Here is a 15,786-nt window from a genome sequence, read left to right as displayed (position 1 = left end):
CATCAGCTGAAGCAAGAGGTAGTAACTCGGTGGAATTCTACCCTCTATATGCTTCAGCGGATGGAGGAACAGCAAAAGGCCACCCAGGGCTATTCAACGGCCTATGACATAGGCCGTGGAGGGGGAATGCACCTCACTCAAGCGCAGTGGAGAATAATTTTCGTGTTGTGCAAGGTTCTCAAACCCTTTGAACTTACCACACGTGAAGTTAGTTCAGACACCGCCAGCTTGTGTCATGTCATTCCCCTCATCAGACTTTTGCAAAAACAGCTGGAGAAACTGAAGGAGGAGATGAAATGGAGCGACTGCGCAAAACATGTCAGACTGGTGGATCAAGCCCTTGATTCAAGTCAATATATTGAAATCTGAAAAATATATTTTGGCGACCATTCTGGATCCTAGGTTTAAGTTGTTTTATGGGGGTCCAAACAAACCAATCATTTCAGCCACAATTGGCAGTCCTTGTCACTGAAATGATTGGTTTGTTAAACTGTCCTGTTTCGTATACAACATAAGGATGGGTGGTAGGGCCCAAGGACTATTCCAACTTGCACCTTTTTCCATTCCATTATGTGCTAGTTGGGGCATTGCTGTCTGATATTTTAAATTAAAGGCTGTACCAATGAATTTAGTTTTATTAATTATTCAGCCAGGGGCTGCACCCAATGAAATTGTTTTTTAATTTATTATCAATTTTACAGCCAGGGGCTGCACCAATGAATTTCTTTTTATTAATTATTCAGCCAGGGGCTGCACCCAATGAATTGTTTTTTAATCAATTTATTATTAATTTTATAACCAGGGGCTGCACCAACTGTCAACTATCATCTTTGCACAGTCCTCAACTCTATTAATAATTATATCAATCAGTTTTGAGCCAGCAAGCTGGATGTAACCTTTTGGCCCTATAACTAGATGAAAAAAAATCAATATTGTGAGCTGTTAGGTGGTCAAAATTGACTGGAAACGAGTGGAAATAAATGTTACTGAGGTTATTAATACTGTAGGACAAAAAAAGACCCATTATATGTGATTTTAGCTGTTTTTTTTATTTTTTAAGAAAAAATCCAGATCCAAAACCAAAACACAAAAACAAAACACGGGAGGTGAGGTTTTGGCAAAACCAATTCAGATCCAGAACCAGGGGAGATCCAGGACCTCATTCAGAGTTGGTCGTTGCGGCCGTACGGTCATACGCCACCGATGTTCGCTAAACTACGCATGCGTAAAGTTCGAAATGCGCGTGCGCAAACTAGCTCTTACGATCAGAAATATCTCTCTCCTTGAACACAGCCAGGTCGTTAGTTTGAGTGACAGAATGAGGCATATGTGGGTGGTAACAGGGGAAGGTGCTTGAAAACGGGGGAGTGGAGATCCGAACACAGGCGTGCCTAATTATGCGAACGGCATTTTATGGGAGTGCATAATTAACAAAGTAGTGTCATAGCACATGTGACATGGGAGGTTTTAACACTGACATGATCGTAGTGCTTAAGAGAGGGTATGGTCAACCTTAAGCTCTATGACCAGCTCTGATGGTTCCCGATGGTCTCGATTAATCCTTATATGCCCGGAGATGACGTGTAATGCGTACGAGAAAGGGGCGTATTTTTTTGTCTTCTGGCCGCATCCTCCCCTTGGTCGTCCAGCTACCGATCCGACCTGAAGGACGCAAATTTCGAGTGCATCATTTGCAAATCCGGCCCCTTTTCCCTTACGACCGTGCGGCCGCAACGACCGACTCTGAATGAGGTCCCCAGATCCAAAACACAGGGGTCGGCGCACGTCTCTACTATACATCATTCTCATAAGTAGGGACCATTTTTGCTGGATTTGGATTTGGTTCTAATTCGTCGTCCGTCGTCCGACTTTGGATTTGGATTTGCCAAACTGCGGTGACTGGCTTTGGATTTGGATTTGGATTTTTTTTTACAAAAATTGACAAAAAAAGCTAAAATCACATAAATTGGGCTTTTTTTTCTTCCTAGAGTATTATTAACCTGAATAACCTTAATTTCCAGTCAATTTAGACCACCTCACAGTTTAAATTATAGTTTTCACCATTATTTGCCAACGGTTGCAGTGAGCTGACTGGTTACCAAGCGACAAAGCAGCGGCACAGACACCACAGTTTAAATCACATCTATGACTCATTGCCACACAGCAGTGGCAGAAATGAAAAGTAGTGCACCCACCCAGTGGGGTACGGCCAGCAGAATCACAGTACTTGTTTACAAAATGGGCTACGGCCCAAGGAGTCACAGTGCACAATCTTATTCAAATCACACCGCACATAGTGTCCCTGATTCACATTACACCATAAAGTAGTGTCTCTTATTTATGTTACGACACACAGTAGTGCCCCTTTTACACAATGCTCACAGTAGTGACCCTTTTACACAATGCCCACAGTAGTGACCCTTATACACAAAGCCCACAGTAGTAGTGCCACTTATACAATGCCCCAGGCAGTGGTGTCCCTTACACAATGCCCCCAGTAGTGGTGCCCCCTATGCAGTCCCCTTAGTAGTAGGGCCCCCTATGTAGTGCCCCCAGTAGTAGTATGCCCCCAGTAGCAGTGCCCCCATTAGCAGGTCCCCAGTAGTTGTGCCCCCATTAGCATGCCCCCAGTAGTATGCCCCAGTAGCAGTGCCCCCAGTAGCAGGCCCCCAGTAGTAGTGCCCCCATTAGCAGGCCCCCAGTAGTATGCCCCCAGTAGCAGTGCCCCCAGTAACATGCCCCCAGTAGTAGTGCCCCCATTAGCAGGCCCCCAGTAGTAGTATGCCCCCAGTAGTAGTGTACCCCCCAGTAGTAGTGCCCCCATTAGCAGGTCCCCAGTAGTAGTGCCCCCATTAGCAGGCCCCCAGTAGTAGTATGCCCCCCAGTAGTAGTGCCCCCATTAGCAGGCCCCAGTAGTAGTTCCCCCATTAGCAGGCCCCCAGTAGTAGTATGCCCCAGTAGTAGTGCGCCCTCCAGTAATAGTGCCCCCATTAGCAGCTCCCCAGTAGTAGTGCCCCCATTAGCAGGCCCCCAGTAGTATGCCCCCAGTAGTAGTATGCCCCCAGTAGCAGTGCCCCCATTAACATGCCCCCAGCAGTATGCTTCCCCGTAGTATGCCCCCCGTAGCAGGCCCCCCAGTAGTATGCCCCCCGTAGCAGGCCCCCAGTAGTAGTGCCCCCATTAGCATGCCCCCCAGTAGCAGTGCCCCCAGTAGTATGTCCCCCAGTAGCAGGCCCCCAGTAGTAGTGCCCCCATAAGCATGCCCCCAGTAGTATGCCCCCAGTAGCAGGCCCCCAGTAGTAGTGCCCCCAGTAGTAGTATGCCCCCCAGTAGCAGGGCCCCCAGTAGTAGTGCCCCCATTAGCATGCCCCCAGTAGTATGCCCCCCAGTAGTAGTGCCACCTTTAGTAGTGCCCCCAGTAGTAGTATGTCCCCTAGTAGTATGCCCCCAGTAGCAGGCCCCCAGTAGTAGTGCCCCCAGTAGCATGCCCCCAGTAGTAGTATGCCCCCCAGTAGCAGTGCCCCCAGTAGCAGGCCCCCAGTAGTAGTGCCCCCATTAGCATGCCCCCAGTAGCAGTGCCCCCAGTAGCAGTGCCCCCAGTAGTATGCCCCCCAGTAGTAGTGCCCCCAGTAGTAGTATGCCCCCAGTAGCAGGCCCCCAGTAGTAGTGCCCCCAGTAGCATGCCCCAGTAGTAGTATGCCCCCCAGTAGCAGTGCCCCCATTAGCATGCCCCCAGTAGGAGTGCCCCCATTAGCAGGCCCCCAGTAGTAGTATGCCCCCCAGTAGCAGGGCCCCCAGTAGTAGTGCCCCCAGTAGTATGCCCCCCAGTAGTAGTGCCCCCAGTAGTAGTATGTCCCCTAGTAGTATGCCCCCAGTAGCAGGCCCCCAGTAGTAGTGCCCCCAGTAGCATGCCCCCAGTAGTAGTATGCCCCCCAGTAGCAGTGCCCCCAGTAGCAGGCCCCCAGTAGTAGTGCCCCCAGTAGTATGCCCCCCAGTAGCAGTGCCCCCAGTAGTAGTGCCCCCAGTAGTATGCCCCCCAGTAGTAGTGCCACCCTTAGTAGTGCCCCCAGTAGTAGTATGCCCCCAGTAGCAGGCCCCCAGTAGTAGTGCCCCCAGTAGCATGCCCCAGTAGTAGCAGTGCCCCACAGTAGCAGTGCCCCCATTAGCATGCCCCCAGTAGTATGCCCCCCAGTAGGAGTGCCCCCATTAGCAGGTCCCCAGTAGTAGTGCCTCCATTAGCAGGCCCCCAGTAGTAGTATGCCCCCCAGTAGCAGTGCCCCCAATAGCATGCCCCCAGTAGCACCCCCTTACAAACACATAAAAAAAAAGAAAAAAAAAAACTTACCTGAATCCCCGCTCCTGCCACCATCCGCTCTACTCTGCTCTATTACGCGCGGAGGGAGCCGGAAGACGGAGCTCATGAGTGAGCTCCAACCGGTCTCCTCTGTGCAGCAGCCAATGAGAGTCTGCCTGACTCTCATTGGCTACTATTACAAACACACAGCTGCCACTGGTGTGTTTGTGTCTGTGTAGGGCAGACCGATATCACAGCGGTCTGCCCTACACTAGAGGAGCCCTGATGTCTGATTCTCTCGCGAGAATCTGACATCAGGCGGCCGCCGTTCGGCCCCGAATGAGGATCCGAGTCAGGCGGGGAACACACGAACAGGGTTCGGGTGGACTCGGATCCCCTATGTTCAGAGTGGTTCAGATTCCACAGAATCCGAATCGCTCATCTCTACTCATAAGTAATAGGTTTTCCCAAGCAAGCCTTACAATTTAGCTTGGGTGGAGGCACTGGAATAATAGTAATATGAAGTACACCAATTAACATGCGTTTAAGGGTGGGTAAAAAGAGATTACATAGGAGTTAGTAACCTGGTGTCCCTTTAGAGGGTAAAGGGGGCTTACACTGTGTCATTGCATTGTGACTAAGAAGCACATTAAAGCAAAAAAGATGCTCCTGCCATGCTGATAAGGGCTGTTTGGCGCAGCTGCAGCAATAATGTACGAGATCACATCTGTAGTTTAGTTTTGGTGCTGATGTAATAGAACAGTGGGCCGGATTCAGACTTGTTTGCAAACCCGATGGATAGAGATCAGATTGTTAGAGATCTGCGCATGTGTAGGATCTGCACTGTGCATATGCAGGTCTCTATCTGGAAGTATGCCCGCAGTGCCCCTAAGCTGCAGCATGAGCGACATGCTGCCGCCGTTTGGGGGTGGGGAATGGGCAGGGCCGGCCAGTGTTCCCAAAAATGGGGGTGTGATGCCCCCATTTTCTGGAAGTGGTGAGGCCAGGGCCTATGTCTTCCGCTGCAGATTTCCTGGAGCAGTTCCTGTGGTAATTCTGAGCGTAGGCTTACTCGTGACGATCCGATGCTGCATCTTCGGATGCAGCATTCGGATCTTTGATGCTGTCAGGGGGACTGAGGACTCCTGAAGCATTAGAATATTTTCTCAGGCTGCAGCAGCGATGGGTATAGCGTACAACTCTGAATCAGGCCCAGTGTACATATCTGCGCCCTTGTTCCCTTCATTACCACTATTTTAGATATAGGCATAATTCATACTTACCTGCTCTCCCAGAAGTTGCAGAGGAGGCTCCCGAATTTTCAGGCAGCCCCCCACACCCCCAGAAGAGTATCCAGATATCTCGCATCCTGCCCACTTCCCAGTAAAGTGGGCAGGATGGGGAGAAAATTGACGGCATTTTGCCGTGAATTGCGGCTCCGAAATCGCGTCATTTAGTACCGCCCCTCTTCGTGCTCCTACGATTAAGAGCAGTTTGGTGTGCTAGGGGCGGGGCCTAATGACATAGGAACCCGTCCCCGTCCCTCAAAGTGGCCAGCTGTGTCTGTTCTCCAGGCATCTCATGGGGAGCAGATAATAAAAGTCGGCAAGTATGGCATAATTATTACCAACATTTCAAAAATAATTTCTAGGGTCACTTTGTTGTAGTTTTGATAAAGGTACATCATGTACGAAATTAGCCTCAGTAGACCTAGAAAGTTATTGTCAAGAAATACATCTAAAATACAGTAAAACGGATTATTTGCGCAGTTGGTCAGTGTTGAATAAGAGACGTATTTTTAGGGACAAACATTTCCAGGGGAAATTATAAAACTGCCCCTGGAAATTAGAGAAGGTTTAGAATATTGGGGTCTATTCATGAAGCAGAGAAGCGCCCTGTTTAGCTGAAATAACATCTCTCTGCTTCGTGCTATTCATGGAGCAAGTTACCGGGCAGAAGTGTATTACTTCTCCAGTGGTACCCCCGCTCCATGCCTGCATCGCATCACCATACTATTGTATGGCAAGTGCGATTCATGAAGGAACAGAAAGCTCAGCTTTCCTCTCCTCTCCTGTGGTACAGATTCGCCATCTCAAGATGGCGTTAACTATACCGCAAGCGGAACAGAGAAAGTACCGCAAGCCAAACAGAGAAGGGAAGCTGCACACTTCCCTGCTCTCTTTCCGGCACCCGGCGCTGGCTCCGCCTCTTTTTCCCAGCGTCCATTGCAGCAGGTCCGACCTGACCTGCTGCTCTCAGACACCGGGGCATGCGCCGTGAGGAATAGGCATATTGGGCTCCTGATATGTCTGTCTTCTCCCTGCATACTGGGATCGCAGAGGGGCCGGACAGGTAAGTGTGTGATGCGATATATAGTGACATCTTTTGGTAGCCACTTCATGTTCTATATGAATAGACCCCTAGATATAAGTTAGGTCAGTTATTTTCTGTAAATGCACATATATATTTCTTTCACTAAAATACTACAGAAATGTATAATTTTGACTTGGTCTCTCTTTTTTTAATTTGTTTAAATGTTTGTTTATTCTCTTTAAGAACTTCACCACAGAAATAAGGAAAATAGCAGACTTCTATGGGCTGTCTATGACAGATGAGCAAGTCCAACATGTTCACAACAAAACTACTTTTACATCTATGAAAGTGAATTCCAGTAATACTCATGGAAATATAGGAAGTGTTTTCTTCAGGAAAGGTTAGTATAATTATTAGTGGCATTGCTTACATTCAGAATATAAAGTATTTCAGGCTCACAGTACCTGTATAAAAGGTCTACAAGATACAACTATAACCAAGGAAAAAAATATTATTCTAGCAGTCATTTTATCAGCATTTTGCTATACAAATTTAGTCATTATGCATATGAAAGGCTGTTTCTCTATTTATTTCCATTAAGAATTGAGATTAAATTAATAAACTTACATGACCAAGGCAGAAAAGTAATGTTACATTTACACTATAGGTGAATATTATTTCCTACAGCATAGCTTATTTTCCAGAAAATCCACTACCCACAGGGTCTGCTTAACAATGGCAGTGACTTCTGGGCCTGATTCAGAGCCGAACGCTCTGACCAGAGCGCTCGCTCTGAATCAGGGCCCTCCTCCCTAAAAATGGAGCGGCCTCTTGGATGCTCACATAGCTGTGGGTTACCACCCACAGCTTATGCGAGCGTCCATGATGATGGTCGCGATGGTCAAGACCATCGCGACCATCGGGCTTGCGACGAGACCCTGCGGTAGGGTCTCGGTGACCGCAAGCCCTGGAGTGATTTTGGCTCTATCAGAGCCAAAATCATTCCCACTGACATCACTAGTGATGTCAGTGGGGCCGGACCCAGATGGTAGGCGTTCCCATGGGAACGCCTCCGTCTGGCAGCCACGCCCCCGGCACGCCCACCAAAGGGGGCGTGCTGTCAGTCACCATCGACAGCACGCCCCCTTTGGTGCGAGACCCCGAGCGACGCATTCCTCGTCGCTCGCCGGGTCTCGCGCATGCGCACGACGGAGCTCCCTCCGTCGTGCGCATGCGCATTCGGGCACCATCGACCCGCTTGCGAGCGTCCGCTTGCGAGCGGGTCTGAATCAGGCCCTCTGTGCTAATCCCATGATGGACAGGCAGTCCTAGGGGAAAGTGTTTCCTCCCCCTGGGACTGCCAATCTGGACTGCAATAGCAGAGTTCTTCCCATGGAAAGCCACTTCCCTGCTATCACAGCAGCCCTTCCCAACTTCAGGGGCTGCAGGCGATGCAGTCCTTAGAGGCAGACTGGCTTGTTAATTTGTGCATATACACAGGATTACGATCATGCGCATATGCACAATTACAGTATATACCCCCCAGCCAACCAAGACAGGAGCCACGGCTGCTGCAACCAATCAAAGTTTAGCTGTCATTTTTCTAGTGGAGTTCAGAAAATGATAACAAACATTCCCAGTTAGCAGTTTTTTAAAATTGTCCTCCAAAGCATTCAATGCTTCTTGGAGAGCAATTTTTCAGTTTAATCTCCCTTCAATTAAAGTTACTGTATTTGTCATCCACAATACTTGCACTTGGTGTATTTAATTAACTGGGAGCATGAGAGTTACCTCTCATGGCGGCCATTTTCCCGGAGATTTGCAAATGCGTACTACAGATGTCTCCTGAAACATAGGACAAGCACCATGTTCCTGGAGACTTGCACATACACAATAGACTGTCACAAAGCCAGAGTCTACTGCACTGCTGGAAAGGAGGGGGCCCACAGGGATACTGCACATGGGCCACCTCCTCTCTTAAAATGCCCGTGGCCTGATGCTGAAAATGTTAAAGGGCTTATACTGAGAAGGGGAGGGGCGATGATCAGTACAGTGTGGGTGTGGCCACAGCCATGTGGGCGTGCACACCCCTACACTATTAGCCCCAATGTATCTCTAAATGCATAAAAATTGCATACATTTCTGAAAAAACTAGAAGTACAATTTAATACATATGATGATGGGCCTGTTTTTATTTTGGGGGCCTGGAGCCAGACTTGCTTACTTTTGCACTCCGGGAGAAGCCCAGAGAAAAAACGCTATGAACTGGAGGTGGGCGCAGGGCCCAGCGCTACGTGTCATTAGACACCACCTCCTCGTGAGGAATGCCGCAAATTGCGGGTCAATCGAGAAGGGTGGGGACAATATGACATGATTTTCATAGCAACACTTATTGGCTTCGCCCCCTCTCCGTTTACCCATGATTGGTTGCATTATTCTCCCCATAGTGCTCACTTTGCTAGGAAGTGGGCACCTGGGCAGGATGTGGTAGGGCCACCTACTCTTCTGGGGATCCGGAGGACTGTCCGCAAATTTGTGAGTCTCCCACAACTTCAGAGAGAGCAGGCAAGTATGCCCTGTGTTGGTCATCTTCTGGAAATGTTCACACCAAAAAAGACAGGGCTGAAACTAGAATGGTGAAAGCTAAGTTCTATGCAGCAGACTACCAATGAGGGAGACCTGAGGCAGACAGTGGGGAGTGATCTAGTAAGGGTTGAATATATTACAAGTGGGAGGGGAGATAATAGTATATGCTGGGGAAGGAATGTGAAGCATACTGTAATAACAGTGCATAACGTAACATTTTTACACATGCCAAATCATTACAAAGTAGGAGGGGGAATGTAATAGCCTCAGATTTTGAAAAACAGGCGATTTTCTGCGAGTTTATGGCGAATTTCAAGACACCGTATATGTAATTGAATGCGACTAGAGGTAAATTGTCTAGAAATCAGCAAAATCACTTTCCACTGGATACAAGTCGCCTTCTCGATTTTTGTAATGTCAGACATAGAAGTCGTCAGATGTAATAGCCTGCGACTTGTATACCTGCCAGAAAATCACCAGAATAAAAGAGGTGCCAGAATGAATTAATTCATTTGTTATTGGAGCAATAATGTTTAAATAATAAGAACATTTTACATTCTGAAAGCAATAATATTTTTATGTTAATTGTGGTCATCTTAATTAATTAATGCTGGTTCTTGAAGTACCACAAATTTATAATATAATTGGTGCTTCTATCATTAATTACTATAGCCCCAATTAATGTAAAAATATTTTTGGATGCATCATTTTAAATGTTAGAATTGTTAATCATTATTGCCCCCAATAATAACATCTTTAAATAGTTATGGCTCATCAATATTTTAATTATTTTCGGGCCCCTTAATTCTGTATTAATTAGTGACAAGTAAAACATGTGTAACGCAGGGACGTGCGGGAAGGCATGGGAGGCAGAGCCTCCCCTGTCATACTCCCTGTCAGACTGCAGAGTTTTGAATATATAAAAAAAATGTAATAATACAAAGAAGATATTTATAACTTATATATATCTTCTTTGTATTATTCTGATCGTTTTTATAGGCAAAATTCATCCAAATTGCAGCACTCCATGGAAATACAGAGAGAGATGAGGCAATGTGTACCCAGCACAACATTACTCTGATACTAGCCAGTGTCTCCCCAGCCATTGACCTCACTGCACGTCCCTGGTGTAATATGGCTCTTTATTATTTTCTGCCTGGTCAGATAGCTCACAATGCATGTAGCCTAAGCAAACTCTCTGGGCATAGTTTTTAGCAACTTTGTCCTTTTTACATGGAAAAAAATCAACTCGCCATTGATATTTTTTACTAAACCACAAAATGACCTTCTATTACATCTGCCGACTTTGAGGCCAAAGTCGCTGGAATCTCGCGGCAATTTCTGACAACGTCAATAAAAACCGCAACCTTTACATTTGGCGGCCAAAGTCTAAATCAGGGGGAGATGCACTAAGCCTTGGAAAGTACCAACCAATCAGCTCCTGTCAGTTTTCTGGCTGTGTTTGAAAAATGACAGGAGCTGATTGGTTGGTACTTTATCTCTCTCCACTTTATCACTCTCCAAGGCTCAGTGCTTCTACCTTAATTTTACTATATCTTTTCCTCAGTATCCATACCCCCACCAAAGTGAATTCTCATTATGGGGCCAAAGCAGAGTTGAATGCAAATCAGATGCAATTGCACTCGCAACTAAATGCTTATACTTACATGTAAGTTGAGTTGTACAATCTATGTGACCGCACTGCCCCTATCAGTATGCTTGGTTTCATAGCTGCGCACAATTACACCAGCCCTATCCTTGGTGTAATAGATGATCAACACTGCATAGCCCTCAGTTAATCAATACATTTTCATCACCTCTCTCTAAACTTAGCCTACATGTGAGCACCCTGATGCCACGCAGTTTGCCCATGCAGCTGCATGTGGCAATACGTTTGAGCTGCGTATGACTTTACATTGGCCATAGATGGGGGCTCTCTTCTCCAGGGCATGTGTAGTGCGAAAGCACACACAAGATCCTCCCACAAAATTGACGTGTGTTCAACCCCTAAATGGATGAAATAAATTTACTGTATACGTTTGCATACCATTTGATGGATTTTTTTTATAGGGGTCTTTAAATGAAAATAACAATATTACAAAAAAAATGCAATAGAAAAATGTAAATCTCAAAAAGATTAATGACTTTAGTTTTTACCTAGTTTACAAGTAAATCACGCCTGTAATTACAAATACTGAGTAGCTAGTGTACCAATTTTATTCTAACTTTTACCATTTATAATTATTATTAGGAGAAATCGGGGACTGGAAGAGTCTTTTTACAGAAGAACAGAGTAAAGAGGTGGATGCCAAGTTTGAAGAAACCCTGGCAGGAACAAAGCTGGGAGAGAAGATAAACTATAAAAAATATTGTACATTTTAGAGACACTCCCCCCCAAGTTAAATGTTTGTGTTAAATAAAGTTTTCTCACAAGTAAAACTGGTGTTACATATAATTAGATAGGAGTTCTAACTCTGATCACTTTTGGGGTCCCAAGTACAACCGGGTCCAGGCTAGGGTTTTCCCACAAGTCTTATCTCGGATCTAAAAACGGATCTTGCGTGTTTCTGATTGCATATACACTAAGGGGTAAATTTACTAAAGGTCAATTTGGCATTTTGAGTGATTTGAGGTGTGATTTTGATTCGATTTGTATTCGATTTTGCATTTGAGTATTTACTAAAGGCCAAATCGAATGTAAAATCGAATTTCAAATCGAATTTTAGTCAAATCGACCTCAAATCGGACATCAGGAAAACATTGTTACTTTTACATAGACCAACACACAAAACCCTTATTTACTATGATTTGATTTGAAATCGAACTCAAAATCAGACTTCAAATCGAACTTCAAATCCTCAAATGAATAGACCTGCTTCATGCTTTCCATTTGAGCATGAGCAGGTCTAATTAATACAGATACATGCAGACATCAGTGAGATGCCTGCATGTATCTGACTGTAAAAAGCAAATAAAGAGTTAAATGTTAAAAATTGCATTAGGTACCCCCCAAAACACACCTAGCACTGGACATTGCAAAGCCAGTCCTGGTTGTTTAAGTACAGGGAAAAAAATATGTAGGGTTCCACTGTAATTAATACAACCAGCACTGGACTATGGAAACAAGTCCTGGTTCTGGAATTACAGGGAATAATTTGTGTAGGGTCTCCCTGTAATCACAGAACCAGCCCTGGACCCTTTCTAGCGGGGAACTGATGCCACAGCCAGGGGAGCCCTATCACCGAGCCCCCCAGCTGCAGCATCAGCCCTGACCGCTAGTTAGCCCAGGCCAGGGATCCCTGGGAAGTTGGGGACCCCTAGAAACAAAGGGGACACCCCTTGCCTAGGCTGATAGCACGAGGCTATCCCCGCCACCCATCGACCATTAGTAAATGTGGTAAAAAAATTGGGTTTTCACTATTAGATTTGAGTCGGTTTGAGGTGAGCTAAAACGCACTTCAAATCGCCCATCAGCAGCGGTGGCCGGTCGGCGCATGCGCGGGGCACTAGTCACGGTATTTTTTTGCGAAAATATCGTGACTAGAGTGCGGAGGGGATTCGCAGGGACAGAGCTTTATCGCAAGCTCTGTCCCTGCAAGGGATTTGTAGTAAATCCCTGTGATATTGCCTGAATTTGCAATGCGAATTCAGTCGATAATATCAAACTACAATCTGCATTACAAATGCAGATTGTAGTAAATAGAGCCCTATGTCCCCATTCCATGCGCCCTGCAGCAAGAGGCTGAGGCCATGGGGTGGTGACGGTGCACACCCCTAGTTATGGTCCTGGATGGTACTACCGTGAGTGCAGGCAGTGGGGTCCAGCGCCCACCCTCTGATTGCTCTTTTCAGAGCTGAGCATTGTACCTGTGAATCTACAGTGGCACTGCTCGACCCCTACCTATGCTTTGCTATGGGGCCAAGTGAGACACTGTCCTGATGTTAATCATGATCAAAATCATTTTCTCTCACAATACGCAATGTGAAACCTACTTTACAGTTTGTTTTGATTGTGAGATACAATAATAAACTTTTGCAGAGCCTTTCATTGTATTAGGGAAGGTGAACCCATTGTTTAAAATTCATGCTTATTGGTGGCAGCAGAGATGATGTTCTCGCTTTTATTCCTGGCCTTCTCCTACCCATAACACTAACAGCTGCCAAGCTGCGGAAACTTAGCGCAGGAAGTAGAGGAGTGACGTACATCATTTCCTCCCCTTTAGTGTATAATCAGTGCAATCTGGCTGCAATGACAAGTAGAGTTAGTAGTATAAATTAAGGAGGATAAAGGGTATGGACAGACATCAAGGACATAAGGCAATATCTGAAATGACAATAAAGCGTATCTGATAGAATGGTATATAAAGTCGTATAGCAGGCCCTGCTATCGTTAAATCTTTCAGAACTGTTATTTGAAGCAGTTAGATAAGTATGAATATACATTTTAAAATGTTTCATACCTTGGGATCACCTTTTTATTTAAGCCAAAATAACCCTTTAACCTTACCTGGGAGAATCAGATGTTCCCAAACTCATCACAGTTCAGGTTTTAAGGATATGCTTCAACACAGGTGACATCATTAATACCTGGATTTAAGCATGGATATCCTTAAAACCTGGACTGTAATGGCAGAGTTTGGGAACCTCTGCCATATAAAACAGTGTTGGTACTGGTAATGAATGCTTAGTTAAAACAAAAGACAAAAAGAAAGCTGCTATAAAACTGGCTTAAACCAAGAGGCTGAGTTGTGTGTGATGTCAGCTCATGTGTTTAGTCCAGTGGTTCCCAAACTGGGTTCTGTGGCACTACGGGGTGCCGTCGCGTGTTGGAGGTTCAGAATCAAATTATTTATGGTCAATGTGATAAGCAAAACCAGTCCTGGCAGCTGCCAATCATAAAATAAGTGGACAGATGTGACACCCATGAAACGGACACCCCTAGGACTGTGAGGGGTTAATACCACTTTGGGCAAGAAGGAGTTAATACATGTCTCCCCAGCACGTGTGAAGCAAGGGGACAGCTGGTGCTGATTGGATGAGCCTGTCCTGTCTCTCAAGCGGTGGGTGTGGTCAGGTGCCCGCGAAAAAGAGGGCGTGCCAGGAGCTGAGGAGAAGTGTGGCGTGCAGCACGAGGACAGCGGGCAGAGACCGCCAAGCTGCAAAGCTCTAGTGGAGTGTGGAGCAGCCGAGCCGGGAGCGTGGACGCCGGGGACCCGCGGAAGATAGACCGGGTCAGGTGAGCCACAGCAACGAAGAGCAGCACACCATTAAGGCGTCCAGCGCAGCAGCAAGAGCCGCTCCTGGAGGTACACAGCCACAGTGGCAACACGCAGTACAGGGTAATCATCCCCCCTGCCCCATACCACAGCAGCAGCCATCATAGGGTAACTTCAAAGCACCCTCATTTCAGTTATACTACTTATAAGACAAGTCGCTGTCCTATTGTGATTTATAACTTTTTCTGCCAACCACAAGATGGCCGCAGGCCAACAGCAACAATTGCTTTGAGTTGCCATGCTGCCAACCACAAGATGGCCACCGATTAACTGCAGTATAGACATACAGCTCCAGCAGTGGAAAAGTTACATAGCCTTGCACCAGAGGTAGCTACAGGAGTGGTGAGTGGAAGATTGATTGCACCACAGGCAGAGCTGCACTGACACTCAGTAGTACTGGACTTTCTCATACCTTGTTGCAAATAGCAGAACCTCAGTGTTACTTTCACTTTCAGTATATAGGAGTTATCTGCTTCACTGACCAAGCTTACCACTATTTATTTACCCTGTATGTTTTCCGGACCACACCAAGACTGTCCTATTTCACAGCACAGTGATTCTTTGATACTTGAAAGCTGGAATACACTACTGAAAGGAGATAATATAGCCCATCAAACTGGGATAGAACTGCGGGACACTTTACAGTAACAGCTGTCTAGGAATATTGAATAACCTTCTGATTGCCTGAGAATTGGATGTGCCTATAGAGAGAAAAGTGGAATTAACATTCAGTGACTGAATTGCTGTACTGTGTACAGGACTTCCATACACACATTGGCGATTCTTCCCTCCCAGATTTAATACTAACAAACGTTACACTAAGTGGGACTAGTACCATGGTCAACTTAAACTGATCTATAAGAGCTCCACCAGCTGCAGCAGCGAAGACGGGTAGGAATACAGTGTTTTGTGTTTAAGGTCATCTGGACATTGAAACTGTTAGTTAGTTTAGTACTGACATCATTGTTGAATTGTTTTCTTGTAGTGTGCAACCGTTTGAGATAAGAATGTATGCTCAATACTGAATTTAACTGTGAATAGTAACGTAAAAGTTGCCTTACATTGTATGGTCATACTGCCGAAGTACTATTACACCAATCCGTATGGTGCCGTGCAAATGCCATTGTTTTTATGTGTAATCTCATTATTGATGTTTTTCCCACTGATGCAATACAAAGGCTGCCTCATTGAGTGAGGTGTGTTATTTATGCAAGTGCCCTGCCGACTCTCTAATAAACCTGTGTTCACAAAATAAAAACCACAAGCTGCCTCGTCACCCCTTCATGTGCTTCCATTACGCTCACCTCTCCGTAAGTC

The 15,786-nt window shown here is 46.0% G+C and overlaps 1 protein-coding gene across 1 annotated transcript in view; it reads left to right on the top strand.

Annotated features, from left to right (window-relative positions):
• The window catches only part of LOC148521938 (sulfotransferase 6B1-like), a 45,334-nt gene extending 33,752 nt beyond the window's left edge, over positions 1-11,582 (top strand). Inside the window, exons 6-7 of the mRNA XM_088474502.1 lie at positions 6,851-7,007; positions 11,445-11,582. Of these exons, the coding sequence (XP_088330628.1) occupies positions 6,851-7,007; positions 11,445-11,575 (288 nt within the window). The 3' untranslated portion in view covers positions 11,576-11,582. The remainder of the gene's footprint in view (positions 1-6,850; positions 7,008-11,444) is intronic.
• Positions 11,583-15,786: the final 4,204 nt, after the last annotated feature.

The sequence above is a fragment of the Taudactylus pleione genome, unplaced genomic scaffold, assembly GCF_031769625.1.
Source record: "Taudactylus pleione unplaced genomic scaffold, aTauple2 ptg000154l, whole genome shotgun sequence".
Classification (NCBI taxonomy): Eukaryota; Metazoa; Chordata; class Amphibia; order Anura; family Myobatrachidae; genus Taudactylus; species Taudactylus pleione.
The sequence above is the reverse complement of the archived record's forward strand: the minus strand, read 5'-3'. Positions and strand labels throughout refer to the sequence as shown.